The 19,619-nt window shown below is 39.0% G+C and overlaps 1 protein-coding gene across 3 annotated transcripts in view; it reads right to left on the bottom strand.

Annotated features, from left to right (window-relative positions):
- The window catches only part of GLRA3 (glycine receptor alpha 3), a 99,615-nt gene that overhangs the window by 23,080 nt on the left and 56,916 nt on the right, over positions 1–19,619 (bottom strand). For all 3 annotated transcript variants that reach the window (XM_049796035.1, XM_049796026.1, XM_049796042.1), the window contains exon 6: positions 7,986–8,123. In XM_049796035.1, the coding sequence (XP_049651992.1) occupies positions 7,986–8,123 (138 nt within the window). The remainder of the gene's footprint in view (positions 1–7,985; positions 8,124–19,619) is intronic.

The following is a 19,619-nucleotide window of genomic DNA, read 5'->3' as shown; positions in this document are numbered from 1 at the left end:
TCCTCTGACTACAGTAGGTGCTATTTAAGCAGTGGGCTATGCAGGCAGCAGTATGCTTGTGTGATTAAAAGGTACTGCCAGCAGTGTGGGATGTGCAAGGGAAATCAAGCATAAGTAGCTTTCAGGCCATAAGGAATCCTTCTTTTCAGTTTCGCCTGCCTCAAACAGCTCCAGAGATAGTACTTGGTAGAACTTAAATATATTTGTCCCCTTTTAGCAACCCTTAAGATATGCCTTGGGGGAAGCTTTTCTTACTGTACCCTTACAATGTCATGGTCATGTTTACAATTCCCAGGAAGGCTGAGTAGCTGTTTCTGAAGCTACTTAGAAAGTTTTCATAATGGAGAATCACCTTAGGAAACTGAGCCAAGGAAATAGTGTGCCTGAGAAATAGGTAATTTCTAATAAGGTAAGAATAATAATAATTATTAAATCACTATGAAAAAAAAAATTAGTAACATAATAAAAATAAAATTAATAAGTATAAACAACAAAAAAAAGGAACTAAGTATGCACAGATTCAGCTGTTAATCCAGGTGGAATGGAGAGATATCTGCTGAAGGTTCTGGTTCTTGATACTACTTAGTAAATCATAGTCTGGCCTTCCTAATAAGAAAAGCCATTGATAATGCTAATATCTGATGTACTGTGAAATATGTTATGGATGGAGAGAGGACTGTGGCCTAAAAGACTATATAGCTTAATGAAATTACATTAAACTATTTACTTAAAATAAGCATTTTATATTTGCTGAATAGGGAATGATTCAAAGCTTAGCAAAATTGAACTGAACTAAACTAAGTTAAGCAAATCTGAATAAATCTTTATGGAGCCCTGCAGAGTATAAGTCTTAGATCTAGGAAGCAGATATTTTATATTCTGATTCTAACACATCTGTCAATATGGATGTAGACTACACAATTCTGGTTTTACCAGCAACTGATGACCAACAAACAGCCAGCCTGAGGGCCAAAATATTGCTAACTATGAAGATTTGCTAACAGAGTCCTGGGGCAATTGAACTGTGATGATGGTGGTCCTCTCCTCTAGCACTGCATTTTCCTCCTTGAAAAATAGCTAGAGGCACAGGTTTAACATGAAATTAAGTACTTGAAAGACAGCAGGACAGGAGAAAGGGAGAGTGGGACTTCTCACTGGCGAGGATATGCTCAGCCTAAATGACTGACTTAGATTTAGATCCCTTAATAAAATACAGAGCTTCTCCTGTTTGTCTGTCTTCTGGAAATCCCTTTCTTAAGCAGCTCAATTCCTCTACTCCCTATCCTAAGATCCTAAGCGTTCAAGCTCAATCTGAGCTTGATAATTGTGTTAGACAGAGTATTTATTTCCAGGTGCTATTCTGAACCTCTGCAGTGTCTATCATTTTTGGACTTGCAAAAATCACAGTTCCTCATTTTATGTGAAAAGATAACATACTGCAAAAGCCTGCTGACACACTTTTCTCTATAGAGAGAAAAGTAAAGACAGCCTTCTCTTCTAAAAACAAAAGTTAAAGACTCTTCTAAGACAAAACAATAGGTGGAATCAAGAAATAGATTTTGTATGGATGGATGCAACGTAGCTACTGCATTTTATGACTTTGACTGTTTTCTAATGTTTAATACCTCGTATTCCCAGGCTCTCACTAAATAGTTGCCATTGCAATGCTTTGAGTATTCTTGTATACTCTCTGTACCTTTGTATGAAGGAAAAAAGGACAATATTTACCCAAAACAAATGTCTATTGCAGGACAATACACACTGAGAATAGTTCATGAGATATAATGTATATGTATAACATGATCTCACTGCAGGACATCCCTTTTGCTGTATTTTTTCAGCCCTTCCTTAATGCTGGTTCCGGCACTCATCTCGTCCTGAGTTGGGACACTTCAGTGTGCCAGGTAGTAGAAAGCTAGTCCTTTATGTATGTGTGTGTTAAAGCTCCAGACAGATGAAGTTTTGATCAGTATCGTCCTGAAACCAAATCATTCATCATGTAATTAATCAAGGCTTTTGTTAAGTGCCCTGCATGCATGAGCCCTAATGGATTAGGTTATCTAGTACATAGGATGGAATCACCCTGGCAAAGGTTGCTGTTGTCTTTAATGAGAGTGAGGGTATTGACTCCAAGTATCCTCAGACAAACTGGATTAATGAAAAAAGCCCCAACACCCCAAATAGAAAGCTTTTTATTTTTAAAGTTATTAATGTTGAAAGAAATTTTCTGAGGACAATTTTATATTCTAACTGAAATAACTGTTTGGCTCAAAACAGGCACAGACTCATAAGGAAATAAAACTGTATTGCCATAAGAGGGATGACATAGACCACCAGCACTTCCCTTCTGCTTTTTGTTATGTGCTTTCTTTTTGCTCTGCATCTGCTAAAATAAGACCACAATTAACCTCTCTTGGCAACATAGTACAGCATGTTATGTATCACACCACAATCATAATGGTAGATGATTTTCACAGAGAGCATGAAGAAAGACAATGGATAAACTGACTTTTCTGTGAGGCAGTACTGCTCCTTTTACTTTCTCTCCTGTTAGAGTCATTATCATAATCACCACTAGGCAAGCAGTCTAGCTGAGTTTACCTTATTCAGTAAAAAGATTTCCTTTTTATTCCTTCCAGAATGTTACACAGTCATTTGAGAGGCATTCTGCTTTACTTATTACTGAAATACAGCTAAATATTTTCTGTCCTTTTGCCTTCCCATGATAAAATTTCTTGAATAAACAAGACACTCCATAAATTATGTGTGTGTGCAAAGCTGGTTATTTCAAGAGACTGTATCTATAAAATTGATTACATTTAAGTAAAGTTAGCTAAAATTACTTTCATGCCTCTCTAAGAAGGAGAAAAGGTAATAAAAAAGCACTTGGTAAGTGCAGTCTCCAGACACTTTTTGCAATTTGCACAGAAATAAAAAATGCAATTTGAGTATATTTTGCTGATTAAAACTGCTTATAAAAGTACTTGCCTTTTCCTCATCATAAAACATTCAGGCTTTATCTATGGTCATGCAGCCTGACTAGAAATGATGACTGTCAAGTGCCTGGCATATAGAACTAGACGAGTTCTCATACATATGGCTGGTGTATATGTATCTAAAGCCAAGATTCACAAAACAGCTATAGGAATGTACTAACATTCAGTTTTTCCTCCAAGTCACAGTCTGTGGATATCAGTGGTATACTGGGGGATACCAGTGCTGGTGCTGTCACCTGCCATTGACTACGTAAGTTCTTGGTCAGGAAGGAAGTGACTTTACATAGCTTGTTTGGAAACAAATACTGGGGCAGGTGGTAAACTTAATGTTGGTGTAAGACTGATAACGACTGCAGTAAAGGAAAGTTGAAAATAAATGTGGAAAAGAGCAATTAATTTTTTTTCAGCTTGATGAATTTCCACTTCCCATCTCTCACCGAATGGAGGACCAAGCTACCATTCAGAGGGACCTCAGTAGGCTGGAGGACTCACTGCAACAGCATGACAGTCAGCAAAGACAAATGCACAGTTCTGTGATGAGGATGGCATAACCCCATGCACTGGTACAGGCTGGGGATGGACTGGGTAGGTAGCAGTTCTACAGAAAAGGCCTGGGAGCCTTTTTATTCAATGAAACTTTGAAGTAGAATGTTTAAATTTTGTTCAGTGCAGGGGTGACAATTAAGGTGAGTTTTCTTCTCTTGCAGAGAAAAATGCCCTGTTGGAGTCAGGCAGTGCTGTCTTCTGTGTCTATGGATGGTCATGTCCTCAGCCTGTCATAGACTGTTCTTTGAAGTGTTTATCATTTCTCCTTTTTCAGTGAAGGAATGAGCAGCTTCAGAGTTTTCATGCTCATGGAATACCTTCTGGACAAAAAGTACAAGCTTCCTTTTCTGAGAAGTGGTCTATGAAAAAACCCCAAGGAGTTAAAAAGCCATGGCTCAAAAGTCACTGCAATAGTCTCAAAAAGAGTGGTTTAGGTATTTGTCGAAACAAGTGGGGGTCTGAGTTCTTGTGGGCAGAGTCAGGCATCAAAGCTATGCCTCCTTTAATCACTATCATGTTGGCAACAAATGTAAGGCCGTTAAGTCAGTTGAACGTAGGACCTAGAAAGGGCATAATCTACAGGTTATTAAACAACTTCTTTGACCTTAAGGGGCTACCAAAGGAATCATGAGAAAAGGTTGTGTTTGGGATGTACGTGTTAGGAGGTCGAATGGGGAATGTGGAGTTAAGGAAGTGGGCTGTTCATCAAGATCACAGATTTAAGGATACAGAGTTATCAGAAATGGTAACATACAGAACGAATCAGTTCTGGTGGTGAGTGTAGCAACCATAGCTCCGCTGTTTCCAAGACCACTACATCCAATACTTTGAGCCAAACCCCATCAATAGACATAAAGACAGTTCTGAGCAGCATCATTCAAGTGCAGGTGTAGTGTGTTATCCATGGTGCAGGAATAAAGCCAAGATTCAAAGTATTTCTGTTTGTGCCTGTTAGCCAATGCTATTATGTATAAATTCATGCTATCGTATATTGGGCTTTTTGCAACTGTGATTGGAATTACCTGTGATTGAAATTAAGATTGGGTGTTGCATAAAAGCCCAGGGGAGCAATGCATGTCACATAGGAAGTGAATGAGGATGCGGTAAAGCAAGACTATCCTTGTAATGTAAATGGTTCACGTTGTGATTTTTCTAGTTGTTACGATTCTACTTCACTTCCCAAATTCGTCACTGCGGATATGCCAGTGGACACAAAAACATGAAAATGATCAGAAATGTTGTTGCGTCACTTCAGAACACAAGACTTGATGAGCCATTATGCTGTACTGTTGCTGAAACCATTATGTCCCTATCTTTAGAAGCAGTTTATTTTTCAAGCTGTAGTTACAGTGATCCATTTTCAATTGGACATGAAACACTGATGAGACATGTGCTGATGAGTTTCCACATACTGTCCTGAAGCTCCATGTTAATTTGTTTCTCAGGGAGATTTTGGGGATTTTTTTTTTCTGTTTTACAAGATGTCTCAGAAAAACTTGTCATTTTGTGTTGTAACTAAATTTAAATTGAACACTCTTCTTTGGTCACTTATTGCATACCAGCTGCTGTTGCTTAGCATTCTTTTAAGAATTCATTTTATCTAATCTGTCATAGGCCAGAGAAATAGGCTTTATTTCTAGTTTTGGAAAATTATTTTTCTTTTGTTTCTTTTGGACTATCCAAAAGGGGTATCTGTCTACAGTATCTCACTGCAGGAGCCTTAAGAAAGCACATTACTGGTCACATACCTGAGTGAAATAATGGAGGAAAAGAAACTCTTAGTTGTTGTTGTCTTTTAATATAATGTTTAGGGATTTTTAGCCTACACATGGTACTTAATAATACTGGTTGTAACAAAGAAATGAAGGGCACTCCTACCCTTCTAGAAAGCAAACCAAACCCCTCTAATTTGATTAAATTAACTTCATACTGAAGACTTGAATAAAAAAATAAATACTCTGGTGAAAATACTGTTATGACGAAGAAAAGAATGTCACAATAAATGTAGTCCTGCATGAGTAAGACTATCTTTTCTTTCTGGTTTGCCCTGCCAAAATTCGTCTAGATTTGTACCTGTCATTTTGGTGCTGTAACTCAGAGCAGGCCACTCTGCTGCTTCCTCTGGTGAGGGCATACCCTTCTGCCTGCAGCTGCTGCCACTCAGGATTGCATTTTTTTCTCCTCGGCCAGTCATAGGCAGGTTCCACAGCTGTGCAATTGTCTTTTTGTTTGCTGAGGACTTTTAAAGTCTCCATCCTGAAGTGTATGGTGGGTTCCTGCATCCAGGCTTCCAAGTTTTCTGTATTAGTAAATGGCTTGACTTTTTATGGACAAATTAAATGGCCCAATTCTTTTTTTAATTAGAGGCACAAACTTCGGCCATCTTTTCAGAGTTGTGGGCTGCACTCACATTTTAGAGTACCTGTTTGGCCACAGAAATGCAGTTTGGCCACAGCAATGCAGAAATATAACAGACTGATTATTGGCCACGCTGTCCTCTAGAGTTATGACGGTAAACGTCTTCTCCCACCTAACTGTGACAGCGGTTCACAAGGATAAGTGCTCTTCTCTTGCAGGCACATTTTGAGAGACCTTACATGCAGTTAATTACATCTGTTCCTCCCGCTTCTCAGCTCAGTTTAGGGCCACAGGAAAAGGCAGTAGATGTAAGCTGACCCCATGCAACCTAGTGTGTTATGCCTAGGCCTAGCATGTTTTCCTCTTTCTGCCTAGAAGAAAATTAATACCAACTCAAATAGGCTTGAAACATAGTTTATAAAGAAAAAGGTAGGGGCTCAAAAATATTGAAAAAATGAAGTTTCAGTCAAAATCAAAACGTTTAAACTATGATGATTGTAATGAAATTCTCAGACAAATCAGAGTACAAGTTAGCTTTGGATGAGATGTTTAGAGAGATATTTGGAAATCACTGGAAATTCCAACATTTTAAAACAGATTTCCATTCAATATCACATTAAGTCCCACAGTAATGTTTTAGTTCCTCAGTTAGAGGTTTTTGATGCATCATATTGTCCAAATGAACTTTGGAAAAATGAGGAGAATATTTTCTACCACAAATTGTCATTTCTTAATATCACTATACAGATTATAGAAGTACAGTTACAGGCACATGTTAAAAAGGCACAAAAGCAGGAGAGTCCTAAAATGGAAGAAGAGGTTGCCTATATATCTCAAAGGAGACAAACAAAAATAACAAAAGCAAAATTTTCTTGTTTGTCATAGGGATTACGGTAAAAAGAAAAAAGGAATAATATTAATTTCATTATTATCATTCACAAAGGGATGTTTGAGTGAAAAAATTACCCTGCTGTAGGATATGTATCTCCATTTCTGGAAGGCTTTTAAGGATTAGCCAGATATTAGTATTTGTCCAGTAAAAGTGCATGTTATGTATTTCCAATTTATTTTAGGGAACACGACAGAACATCTCTATCAATATATCCCCACTTTAAGTGGAAATTATTAGAGAACCTTTCCCTCCGTTAGGGCACCATGGCTGCTGTGATAAAACTCAGTGCTGAAAATTATTCTTCCTTAATTTTGATTGCAATAGGACATTTGTTATGAAAGTCACCTATTGAATTTTATCCTTTCTGGCATTTCAGCAGAATCCAAATAAATCAGTTCTAAACTTAAATTTCAAGATATGTTTATTAAGAATCAAACTGTAGAGCATAAATGAAGAGAGATATGTATTAGAATGAAAGAGTTCTAGGTTTTCTTTTCCCATGAGAAGATGGAAGCTGTGCATTCTAAGCCTTTGCTACATGTTTTTTTTGAGGATGATTATGCTTGTGATTGTCTAGTTATTGAGATAATTTTTTACAATTAAAAATAAAATATTAGTTATGTTAAACCCCCCCTTTTTCAAGTAAATCCAGAGATGATGAGCTAAACATCGCAGTTCTACAAAGGCTTTATCTCAGAAAGGCCATGTCTAGTTTGGTCACCTGGCCATTGTACATTAAGGATGCTTTCAGATTGTTTGCATTGCTCCCTTGCTTTAAGAACTAGGGCAGGGACAGCTGGCTTGGCAACCCTGTGTCCCTTTTTCCTGACTGAGCCAGGCCATGCTTAGTGAACAGCACATGGACCTTTGGATTTTAGCAGTGCTTCAGATCCCAGCGTGTAGGTGGTCATGGCACCCGCTGTAAAAATAAAACTCCTCACTGAATTGTTTCTTGATTATTTCAACTATGTATTTTCTTAAGAAGTTTACTGAAATAGAAGTTTGATCAGCCTTCAGGTACTTTTGTTTCATTGTGTCAGTTATTTAAGACTGCATTATCCTGCCCAATGCACCTGTACATTTTAATCTTCTTGTGAGTTCAGTAAGAATATGTAAAAAACCAAAACAACTCTCCAAAGTAACAATAAATTTTCAACATCTTTCCAGTTTTAATCACTACTATGCTTTCCTACCTGTGTTGTAATGCTTGGTGCAGTAACATAAATCCTTTTCTTCTTTCAACAGAAACTGTGGCAGAGTGAGACCTTCTGCTACTTGAACTGCTCCCTTTTCTTGCCATTCAAAAATGAGATCATTCATTGTGTATCCAACTAAAAAAAAAAAAAAAAACAACAAACAAAAAACAAACCACAAATAAACTCTAAGACAACTGGAAACCTTGAAAAGCAGGGACATAACAAATAGTCATGACTTAATCAAATGTCATAAAAAGGAGATAATACAGGGGTCTGTTTGTACCTGTTAATCACAATGTGCTATCTGCCATTATATACCATACTGAACTAGGAAAAAAAGCCAGTCCTATGCATCCTTTGTGAAATCTTAATAGTCAGGTAGTCTATTAATGGAATTAACAAAAGCATCAAAATGAGCTAAACATCCAATTCTCTTGGGCACTTGGGAAAATCTTACCCCCCACCCCCCAGCTGATGAAGGATAAAATAGGCCCTTCACACTCAGATCTCTTTCTCCTTTTATTTGAGGTGAAATGGTGGATTGTCAAAGCTATGTTTATGGATTTATGCCAATTTGAATTGTTAGGTGCAAATTCTTCAAAGAGAACAATGAATAAAAATTTCTGCAGGAGTGAGGTACTAGTTGAAAAACTACTTTTCTCCAGAACTGGTACAAAAAAAGGGAAAGCAATTGATTGTAGTGTTCTTGTATTAGCCGACTATGACTTATTATGATACTAAAAGGCATTTGGTTTCAATATTCAGACTCCTGCACTTACCCGTACCTCATGCATGCGTGTATAAGATTAAATAAACCAGCAAAAGCTGTAGTAGAAGTACTAATCAAGGCCCAGACTTTGTAAAGGGCAAGTACTTTTTCCTTCTGTTTGCCTCTCTCAGCTGAATATTTGCATGGGATATCATTGGGGAAAATAGTTCTACTTCCTCTGAATATGTGATATATGAACTTTCCAGTATATCCCTGGCATTTATTCTAAATTTTTTCTGAATAAATTTTATCTGGTTATGACAACTGGGGGAAAAAAAAGCTTCTTATTCTCATTCACGTTTCATTAAGACTTTCTCAGAGTCTAATAGATTTGGACAAAGTGAGCTTTTAAGATTGAAATCTAAAAGTAGATAGCTTCTACTGTTGTAGTAGTTTGAATGACAAGCATACATTTGAGCCACATATAATAGCTTGAACCAGAAGCAAAAGGGAGTAATTTTTACATCTAAATTATATACCTTTCACTCAACTATTCTGCTTCTTTGCCATGTTTCCTTTCTGCTTTAGTCCAATGCTAATGAGCTGTTGAGGATAACCTACTGATAACTGGAAATATCTTTTAATCTACCAGTAACAAATTACTGTTCAAAGTGTATTGTTCAGAACTTTCTAAGTGTAACTGTCTGCCCTCAAATACTGAAATTTTGAGTTCCAGTGAAGGCAATAACCTCTTTGGTGTGTGGGCATAAATCTTTCCCATTAAATTCAGTGACTTCATTACTCTTTGAACACATCTATACATGCTATTCAGTCATACTGCCCTGATACGCTGACCTCAAATCTGAGACACACTTCATCCTTTCTGATGTATGTTGAATGCACCTATAAGCTAAGATTCGGTGTTTATACATTTAAAACTGTTATCAACACCTCTCCTTGCTTCTAGATTCTTGATGTTTCTTTTGGAGAGTATCTTTATACAAGGTATTCACAGGCACTCAGGCTGACTGTTGGTTTACTTTGGTATTTTGTTGGGGCTGAGTGAATACGCTAAAATAGAGACCATATCCTTTTAAATAAGTATTTAATTAAGATCAGACATTACTCAAGTCATTACGAGCATATACTAACTGTGCAAGGAAACACTTATTTTTCTGTCTTATTGAATGCATGACATTCCATAAACACAGTCTAAAAATTCACTATTAAATGCCATAAACTATGAAAAATCAGAAGTATCAAGCTTCCCATGAATTCAGACAAAAAGCAGTTGTGTGTAAAGCAGATTATCATTTGAAGCATGTAGATTATGGCCAGAAGTGATATCCCCTGAGTAAAACTCATTGAACTGACAAGAAACAACTGCTGTGTCAAAATGTATTTCACTAAATAAGATTCATTCATCTCTAATGCATGCTTTTAATTTTGATTATCTATCCTGCCCACTAATTCTTCTATAGTGCACTCTGATAAAAATAATAGCAGTGTATGCAAAATGCTGATATGGTAATTCATTTTTATCATGTTTACATTTGAAATACCCAAATAAAGCTTTAGCATTCAATACTGTAACATCGGTTTTGTAAGTCAAGATCATAGTTATATAGTAAATGTGTCTTAAAATATAAAGGAGCTTAATGGAGATGTGAGTTTATGTTATACCAAAGAAATTTAAAATAGTATAATATATATCATATTTCCACTAGGTAAGTTAAATTAAATCAACTTAAAATAAATCTTTGTTAAATTTATGGCCCTTTATTAAATGTGAAATACATGGCCCAATCAAATGTGCCCATTAAATTAGGGACATCAAAAATCTTGTAATAGTCCTGTAAGTGGGGAAGTAAGAAAACATAAATTATTTAAGCATACTGAACTATTTGATAACTCAAATTTGGTTCTAAATTTTCTTTAGTGAGCAGTGTTAACAAGGACAAGTATTCTTGATTTTCCAGCTGAAAATATTTTGTTATTTGGTACAGTTCCAAATAAACTGATGATCTCTTTCTTTTTTCCAACTACTGCATTGTTCTTTCCTCTTGGCATAGAGAAAAGGAAGAAAGACTACAGTGGAAAGTATCTAGTCACCAGCAGAAATAAAGTAGAATCAGAATTTCCAAGAACAAACTGCAGCTCATGTCCTAGGTCCATCCCGGGATATCCTATCTACAAAAGGGTTAAAACCCACATTGTTCTGTGTTGGAAATTTTTCAGGAGGAACAACAATACTAATTGAGCTAACTGAGCTTCCTTAATATCTCAAAAAAGAAAAAAAAGGAAAATATTTTTGTTTTTTAGTTAATTTTATATAGAAGACTTGCTGAATAGCACAGTGCTTAACACTCAGAACGCTCATGGTATTGTGTACACCGTGCATAAGGTGAAAAAGGCATTTCTATAGAAATGGCCCTTTAAAACTGTCAGTGGTTACCATACTGTAGTATATATACTGTTATGATTTAGGTGTATGGTGTTATATATGCAATGAGCCTAGCAATCAGTCCTCCAGCACCCTAAATTTGGGACCTCTGCTGATTAATGTAATTAACGCCCCTTACTGAAGTGTCTGGACTCCCAGCAGCATGGGAAGACATCATGGCAGATTTTGAAAAGTTCAGTCTCAGCAACAAAGTAGAGACTTATGTTCCTGATATGGATAAGTCACCAAAATGATTAGTGCCATCAACAGGGGGGCAGGGGGGACTAAGCACACAGGAACTAACAGAAGTGTAGGGAGCTTTGGTAATGAAAATTTTGAAGCCTCAAGAGCAGAGTGTTATTTTTTAGATTTAGGATCCTAGAATTGCCAATCATAAAAGTTTACAGTATTAGAATTATGTGGGTAACTTTAAATGTCTGATGCCAGTGCCTGAGTTCAATGGGACTATAGAGATCTTTCATGCATAGTATTTGCAGTACTGAGGCCTACATTGGCAAAAAGGAAATGATTAGATGCTGCAACAAAGAAGGTCTCTACTAAAATGCATTTACCTTACTCAACTAGATGAAAAAGTACACTTGCCCATCCACTGCTGAAATGAGTTTTACAGGAATAAAATGAAAACAAATAAACTATTTCATTGACTGTACAAGATTAGCAACTGATTAGCTGAGAAAAGGCAAATGAGAGAAGTGAGTAATGGTTCTTTGTCCCAGGTTTATGCAGCACTAGTCAATCTAACTGATCAAGCTCATAATTAAAGCTGAGCGTTCCTGAGACACAACTGCACTTTATCATAGTATCATAGAATGGTTTGGGTTGGAAGAGACCTCAAAGATCATCTAGTTCTAACCCCAGTGCGATGGGCAGGGACACCTTCCGCTACACCAGGTTGCTCAAAGCCCTGTCCAACCTGGCCTTGAACACTTCCAGGGATGGGGCATCCACAGTCTCTCTGGGCAAACTGTTCCAGTGTTAGGCTGCAAATGCACATTGCTGGGTCTTACTCAGCTTCTCATCAACCAACAGTCACAAGTCCTTCTCTGCAGGGCTGCTGTCAATCCATTCTCCACCCAGCTTGTATTTGTGCTTGGGATTGCCCTCACCCATGTGCAGGACCTTGCACTTGGCCTTGTTGAACTTCATGAGGTTTGCACAAGCCCACCTCTCAAGCCTGTCAAGGTCCCTCTGGATGGCATCCTGTCCCTCAGGAATGTCAACTGCACCACTCAGTTTGGTGTCTGCAAACTTGCTGAGGGTGCACTCAGTCCCACTCTCCATATCACCGACAAAGAAGTTGGCACTGGTCCCAGTACCAACCTGAGGAACACCACTCTTCAGGGCATTCAGTTGCTGGTCTACACTTGGACATCGAGCCATTGACCGCAACTCTTTGAGTCCAACCATCCAGCCAATTCCTTATCCAGCAAGTGGTCCATCCATGTCTCTCCAATTTAGACACAACGATGTCATGCGGGACAGTGTTAAATGCTTTGCACAAGTCCAGGTAGATGACATCAGTTGCTCTTCCCTTATCCACCAAAACTGTAACCCCATCGTAGAAGGCCACCAAATTTCTCAGGTACAATTTGCCCTTAGTGAAGCCATGTTAGCTGTCACCTATTACCTCCTTATTTTCCATGTGCCTTAGCACAGTTTCCAGGATGATCCACTCCATGATCTTGCCAGGCACAGAGGTGAGACTGACTGGCCTGTAGTTCTCCAGGTCTTCCTTTTTTCCCCTTTTAAAAAATGCCAGTTATTCTTCCCCTTTTCCAGTCAGTGGGAACTTCCCTGGACTGCCACGACTTCTCAAATATGATCGATCATGGCTTAGCAACTTCATCCATCAGTTCCTTCCAGACCCACCAATGCATCAAATCAGGTCCCACAGGATTGTGCAACTTCATGTTCCTCAGACGGTCTCAAACTGATCTCCTACAGTAGGCGGTTCCTCCCAGTCCCTGTCTTTGCCTTCTGCAACTTGAGTGGTGTGGCTGGAGCACTTGCTGGTGAAGACTGAGGCAAAAAAGGTCATTGAGTACCTCAGCCTTCTCCATATCCCAGGTAACCACGTCTCCTGTTTCCTTCCGGAGAAGGCCCACATTTTCTCTAGTCTTCCCTTTATCACCAACATACCTATAGAAGCTTTTCTTGTTGCCCTTGACCTCTCCTGGCCAGACTTAATTCTATTAGGGCTTTAGCTTTCCTAACCTGATCCCTGGCTGCTTGGACAATTTCTCTGTATTACTCCTAGGCTACCTGTCCTTGCTTCCACTCTCTGCAGGCTTCCTTTTTGCATTTGAGTTTGTCCAGGAGCTCCTTGTTCATCCACGCAGGCCTCCTGGCATTTTTGCCTGACTTCCTCTTTGTTGGGATGCATGACTCCTGAGCTTGGAGGAGGTGAACCAGCTTTCTTGGGCCGCTCTTCCCTGCACGGCTTTACCCCATGGTACTCTACCAAGCAGATCCCTGAAGAGGCCAAAGTCTGCTCTCCTGAAGTCCAGGGTAGTGAGCTTGCTGTGCACCCTCGTTGCTGCCCTTGAACTCCACTGTTTCATGGTCACTAAAGCCAGGGCTGCCCTTGAGCTTCACGTTCCCCACCAGTCCCGCCTTGTTGGTGAGAACAAGGTCCAGCAGAGCACCTCTCCTCATTGGCGCCTCCATCACTTGGAGAAGGAAGTTATCATCAACGCATTCCAGGAATCTCCTAGATTGCTTATGCCCTGCTGTGTTGTCCCTCCAACAGATATTGGGGTGGCTGATGTCCCCCATGAGGACCAGGGCTTGTGAACGTGAGGCTGTTCCCATCTGTCTATAGAGGGCTTCATCAGCTTGGTCTTCCTGGTCGGTGGCCTGTAGGAGACCCCCACTATGTCACCTGTCCCTGCCCTTCCTTTAATCCTGACCCATAAACTCAGTGGGCTTCTCATCCATCCCCAGGTGGAGCTCCATGCACTCCAGCTGGTCACTGACATAGAGGGTGACACCCCCTCCTCCTCTCCCCTGCCCGTCCTTCCTAAAGAGCCTGTGTCCCTCCATTCCAACACCCCAGTCATAGGAGCCATCCCACCACGTCTCCGTGATGCCAATAAGATCATAGCCCTGCAGGTATGTACACATCTCTTAACAACTCTTGTTTATTCTTCATGCCATGTGTGTTTGCATAGAGGCATTTAAGTTGAGCCCCCGATGAAGCTGATAATTGATCTGAATGCAGTAGCATCCAAATAGTAAAATTCAGTAAGAGAGATATCTTTCTGTGGTCTCTCAAATTTTGCTTTGATATTCTTGTATAATGACACCACTAGCAGAAAGGGCTAATTTGTAGGCTAGATACATGCAGAAACAGTTCAGATTATCTTAGGAATGGATTATTCTGCCAGTGATAAATACATTACAGGTTCAATCCAGTGCATTAATTTTTCATTAAATAATCAGAAGGCATGATAATTAAAATAAGGCAAAACCTCTTAAAGTGAATTCTAGAAATATTAAACCTGAAGTCTGTTATTCTGAACAGATGTGTGGTTACCAGTACAAACTTGCACTGTATGTGTTATATTGTTAAATATGTTCTGTGTCTTACAAGAACTGCACTGAACTATGTAGTAGTCATAAAGAACAAGACATTTCTCTTCAGGGATTCTAAGGGATAAGGAAGATAACAATGTCTTTATTGTACTGTTAGGTCCATAAATACTGACTCCACAGAAACTAGCTGGCAGGAGAGTTGGCACAATCTAGGACCCTGAATTTGCGGAAATAGAGGAACCAACTCACAGCAATGTCATAGAATGAGGAATCATGTCCCTTGCAGTTTTTCAAGTTCAGCTTCACACCTATAGAAGCCCTATCTCCCTGACGATACCTGTTTCTAGATTCTCCTCCTTACATTTGCTATGTCAGAGAAGCCCATTTCAAATATTAATGTGGTGATGAGTTTTGCAGTTTATTTATATTTTTTTATATTTGCAAAAAAAAGCAGATGCATTTCCTATGTTATTTCTTAATCACATTTCCTATGCCTCTAACATTTCTATCAGGAGGGCACTGTATTTTGTCTAGGACAATAATTTCAGTGGCTGCCTACTCAATTCTGAGTATAGAAAGAGATGACCCAAAGCCATATCAGAAGAGTGCTTTTATCAATTACACATAACTTTCAATGTTTATTAACTCTGCTTTTAGATGTATGGAGCTTATTCTGTAGTAGACATAAGTGTTTAGCTCTTGAATCCTGACTTCTTCTTGGGATAAGACTTGAGTGTAAGATGTTTTCTCTCTGTGCCTTGCTTTCATTGTATTCTGCTTTCCCTAGGAAATATGGTGTGCATGCCTGAAGGGAATCTCACTCTATGTGTCTGGAAGAAAAAAATGTGAATCTATTTCTGAGCACACCTGTTTTTCAGGGTAAACTTTTGCTACATAATGGTTATTCCTATTCTTTGTAAATCCTTGCTGTTCAGTCTTACCATATTCTATCTCTTGCTGCTGCTTTGTGAGCAGAACATATATATCTCTTATTTGCATTTGCTGCAGCCCAACATGATATTCAGCCTCTCATAAAAAAAAAGGAGTTTTTCTTTTTTGGCTATGGGGTGGTTTTGGTGACTATTATAAATTGCTACCAGATATTTTTATTACTGGTGATTAGCAAATGAGGAGTCCTGATGGCTACATTTTAGTGTTGAAAAAAGGACAGTCACTGGCCTAGTTAGTATATGAGGGCACAGCTCACTTTTTAATTTCTGGTGGATAAAGTGACCCTTTTATACTACAGAACAGCTGAAAGCAATAGAGGCTATCATCTAGTACTGTGGTCTGCAGGATGAGGCCAACCTGAACTAAATCAGGTGGATTAGTTAAGGATGTCTGTCACTGAAATGCAGTGTGCTAGGGTTTGGAGGGTGTAAATGCATGAAGGTTAAGAAAGGAAGTAGAGATGCCAAATTGTGTGTGTTATGGGACACAAACCAGCTGCTATGGCTGAAATAGAGTTCAGTTTGCAACGTATTTGTTATTGTCTGGCTACTGTCCAGGTGTTTGCTCTTACTGAATTCTATAAAGGTATTACCAATCACACAAAATCTAAGTGGTGTCATGATAGAACTGGTAAGAAAGGACAGAAAAACCACATTGTTATGTTGAACAGCTGTGTTCAGAAGTTACAGGACTGGTTAGGTTACATTAATACTGTCTCTATTAACCCAAAATCTGAGGTCTTGCACGTTTGTAATGCAAAAGTAGATGATAAATTGTTGGTAATTATATGACAAGGCTATCAACGCAGGAGGTGAAGGTTACCAGAGGCAGTATTTCACAGGAAAAATCAAGAACTGTGTGTATGCATGGCACTGTAGCCCCTCAGCAAACAGCTCCCTTTAAAGAGACAACTCATTTTTAGGAGCCTGAAGTCATTCCAGGTAATTAGCTAGTGAAGCATGGACTGGCAGACTGATACCTCTGCCTGAGATGAATATGAAGAACTGGCAAACTAAGTAGAATTTAGAATTAACTGGCAGTGTAGAGGGCCTGAAACATATTAGGAAACTTAGATTTGGCCTGCAGAAGCTTTTATTTAGAAAATGGTCTGTCACAGAGCTGGTGATAAGTATGAAAAAATGAAAGTAAAAACTCTGTGTGGTCACACTTACGAAGGAGGAGGTGGAAAAGATAAGACATTGAATGAGGAGTGGTTGTCAGGACTTGTGCCTGCAATAGCTGATGCAGGGTTTTGCATATCTGGACATTAAATAAAATGAAACTGTACTGATAGTCTATTGAATTGATCTAATCTATACAAAACTCTTTGGCAGAATGTGGACAAGACAGACATACTAACTCTAGCACCGAAAGCTAGAACACCGAAAATTGTCTGGCTAGAGTGAAAATTTTCAGCATGTTCAATTAAAGGTTTCAGGAAAAATCGCAGGGAAAAAGAAGGTGATCCTGCTGAAATATTTCTAAATAGCAAGGGCAACTATAGTGCCTGGAAAAAAGAAAACCAAATTTTTCCCTTGGTCTCAGTCGTCTTTCCCAGAAAATCTTATCTTTTCAAAAATGGTGTTGACAAGTTGTTATCAACACCTGTATGAGGTCCCTGAAAGAAAAAAGTAGATTGTATCTGTGTTTTTTAAAAACACTATTATTAATCTTAATACTAAATATAACCTCTTCATTCATCCAATTCTGAAAGTATAGGAATGACGCCTGCCTTAAACAAATAGGGTTCCATCAACCCACATATGACTCTATAGAACTTACTGGAACCAAGCTATTTGTATTGGTTGTATGCATGCATGCTAAGAGTATGAAGATTTTATTTTAGCTAATTCAATATCAGCTGTAGGCATTAAAAGCCCATAATCTCATAGGCAAGACAGTGGACATCCAACAGGTTTGTCTTGAAGAATTGTTTAAGTGTCTTGAAAGTATTAATATCTCTTCTTCACGCTGTCCAAGGACTACACCATTACAGAAGAACAAGGTTTGTTATTCAAGGCAAGCAATTCCCTTGTACCTTCAGAGACTCCACACCTTTGAACCACAATTGTCTTGGCAATTCCAAGATACTCCCTTTTTTACTTCTGCTGACACAGTCTTATTTGCTAAGTTCTTTCCTTTTCACCACCCTTAGAGTACCATTCCAAGCCACGAAGAATAAAATTTTTGAGAAAACTTGTGATTCAGCTGAATACCAATATATCTTGTAAATTTTCTGCTCATTCTGTTTTATTCCAGAAAGGCCATGCTTCCCTTGTGTCATTTTACAATACCTACAGGCATATTAAAACCTAACTCTTTTCCTCTTGTTCAATAAAAACCCACATGAACGGCATGAAACAACTGAGCTGAATAGCTAGCATTTTCGTACAAGAGTATTTGGTTCAACTACAGGATTTATTTTATAGTTCTTTTAATCCCACTGATTTATCTAAATTCCATTCTCATTTCTTTAATGTTTAGTAAGGTACAGGTTCAAGAGTAACATTGGATTTATTCAGTAAATGAAGCAGTTCTTTAGGTATCCAGCTGAGGCAAGGACTACAGTTGTGTTGACTAGAGTTATTTCACTACTCTCTTCTGTTAGGCATCCCAACAGTGTGCCTCCAGGATAGGCTGCCTGCACACTACTGGTCCTAAGAACATGGCAGAGATTTGAGTTGTACCCTAAATTCCAAGCAACATAGCAGGGAGAAGATATGACAGAGCTAGCGAATCTGGTTTTGGCTTGAGGTTAGAATAAATTCTTCTAATATACATTATGTGCTAAAAATATTAGCTTGAGAAATCAGCTGTGATGCATTTCAAGGCTAAATTTATGCTGGAGCTCCAAGAAAGCAGGATTTTATTCTATGTACTTCTGAGCCACTGTGCAAAGGGTCTGCCCCTTGCACTGCCCTCTAAGTCATTCTAATGGAATGTCTCCCTTGGGAGTTACAGGTTTATCCTTCTTAACCTGAATTTCAGAGAAGAATAACATTTCGGGCCCAGCCCTTTACCACATCTCTCAAACCTAATATTCCTTGCTGAAGCCTATAGATTTTCAGCTGTCACTTTTATATTAGTTTCTGTGGGTAAAGCAGCAGTTGTACAGTTACTACTGCCCTTTCATCCTGCATTAGTTGGGAGCTGAAGAATACACGTATCTAGCTCTCTGTAGCTGTGTGTCAGGTCTCATTTCAGATATGCGCAGTGGGCTGAGTCACCCATCTGCAGTGCAGAAACCCTCGGATGAGTTGTTGGACAACTTTTGTGCTACTGAAATGGAAAGGAGAGAAGAGGTATGGTTTCCACACATTCAAGCACATGCAGGCATTGACCTAGTGTGTCCATAATTACTGTCACTCAGGTTGACACCTGAGGTTCCCAGGCAGATAAGAAATATACTCCAGTTCTATTATCTTTCTTATGGTGTCTTTGTGCTGTTGTGGGAAAGCAACAATGTGCACATCATTTTCTGTAATGCAGTAACCTGTATTGCTGTAGCCTGCTTACAGATCTTTCCATTTGCACAATCTCCAATTTAGAGACTGGGAGGAAAGAAACTGTACTATTCAGGTAACATCATCATGTAGTACGGAGTGAATTTTCTGTAAAAATCCAAAAGACAGGAGGATGATTGCTGTCCTGATTTCAGCTGGGATAGAGTTAACTGTCTTCCTAGTAGCTGGTACAGTGCTATGTTTTGAGTTTAGTATGTGAAGAATGTTGATAACACTGATGTTTTCAGTTGTTGCTCAGTAGTGTTTAGACTCAGTCAAGGATTTTTCAGCTTCTCATGCCCAGCCAGCGAGAAAGCTGGAGGGGCACAAGAAGGTGGCACAGGACACAGCCAGGGCACCTGACCCAAACTGGCCAACGGTGTATTCCATACCATGGGACGTCCCATCTAGTTTAGGAACTGGGAAGTGGGGGCAGGGAATCGCTGCTCGGGGACTGGCTGGGTGTCGGT

Source organism: Accipiter gentilis, chromosome 3 (assembly GCF_929443795.1).
Source record: "Accipiter gentilis chromosome 3, bAccGen1.1, whole genome shotgun sequence".
In the NCBI taxonomy this organism is placed as follows: Eukaryota; Metazoa; Chordata; class Aves; order Accipitriformes; family Accipitridae; genus Astur; species Astur gentilis.
Note: the sequence above shows the minus strand (reverse complement) of the source record. Positions and strands in the feature narration are given on the sequence as shown.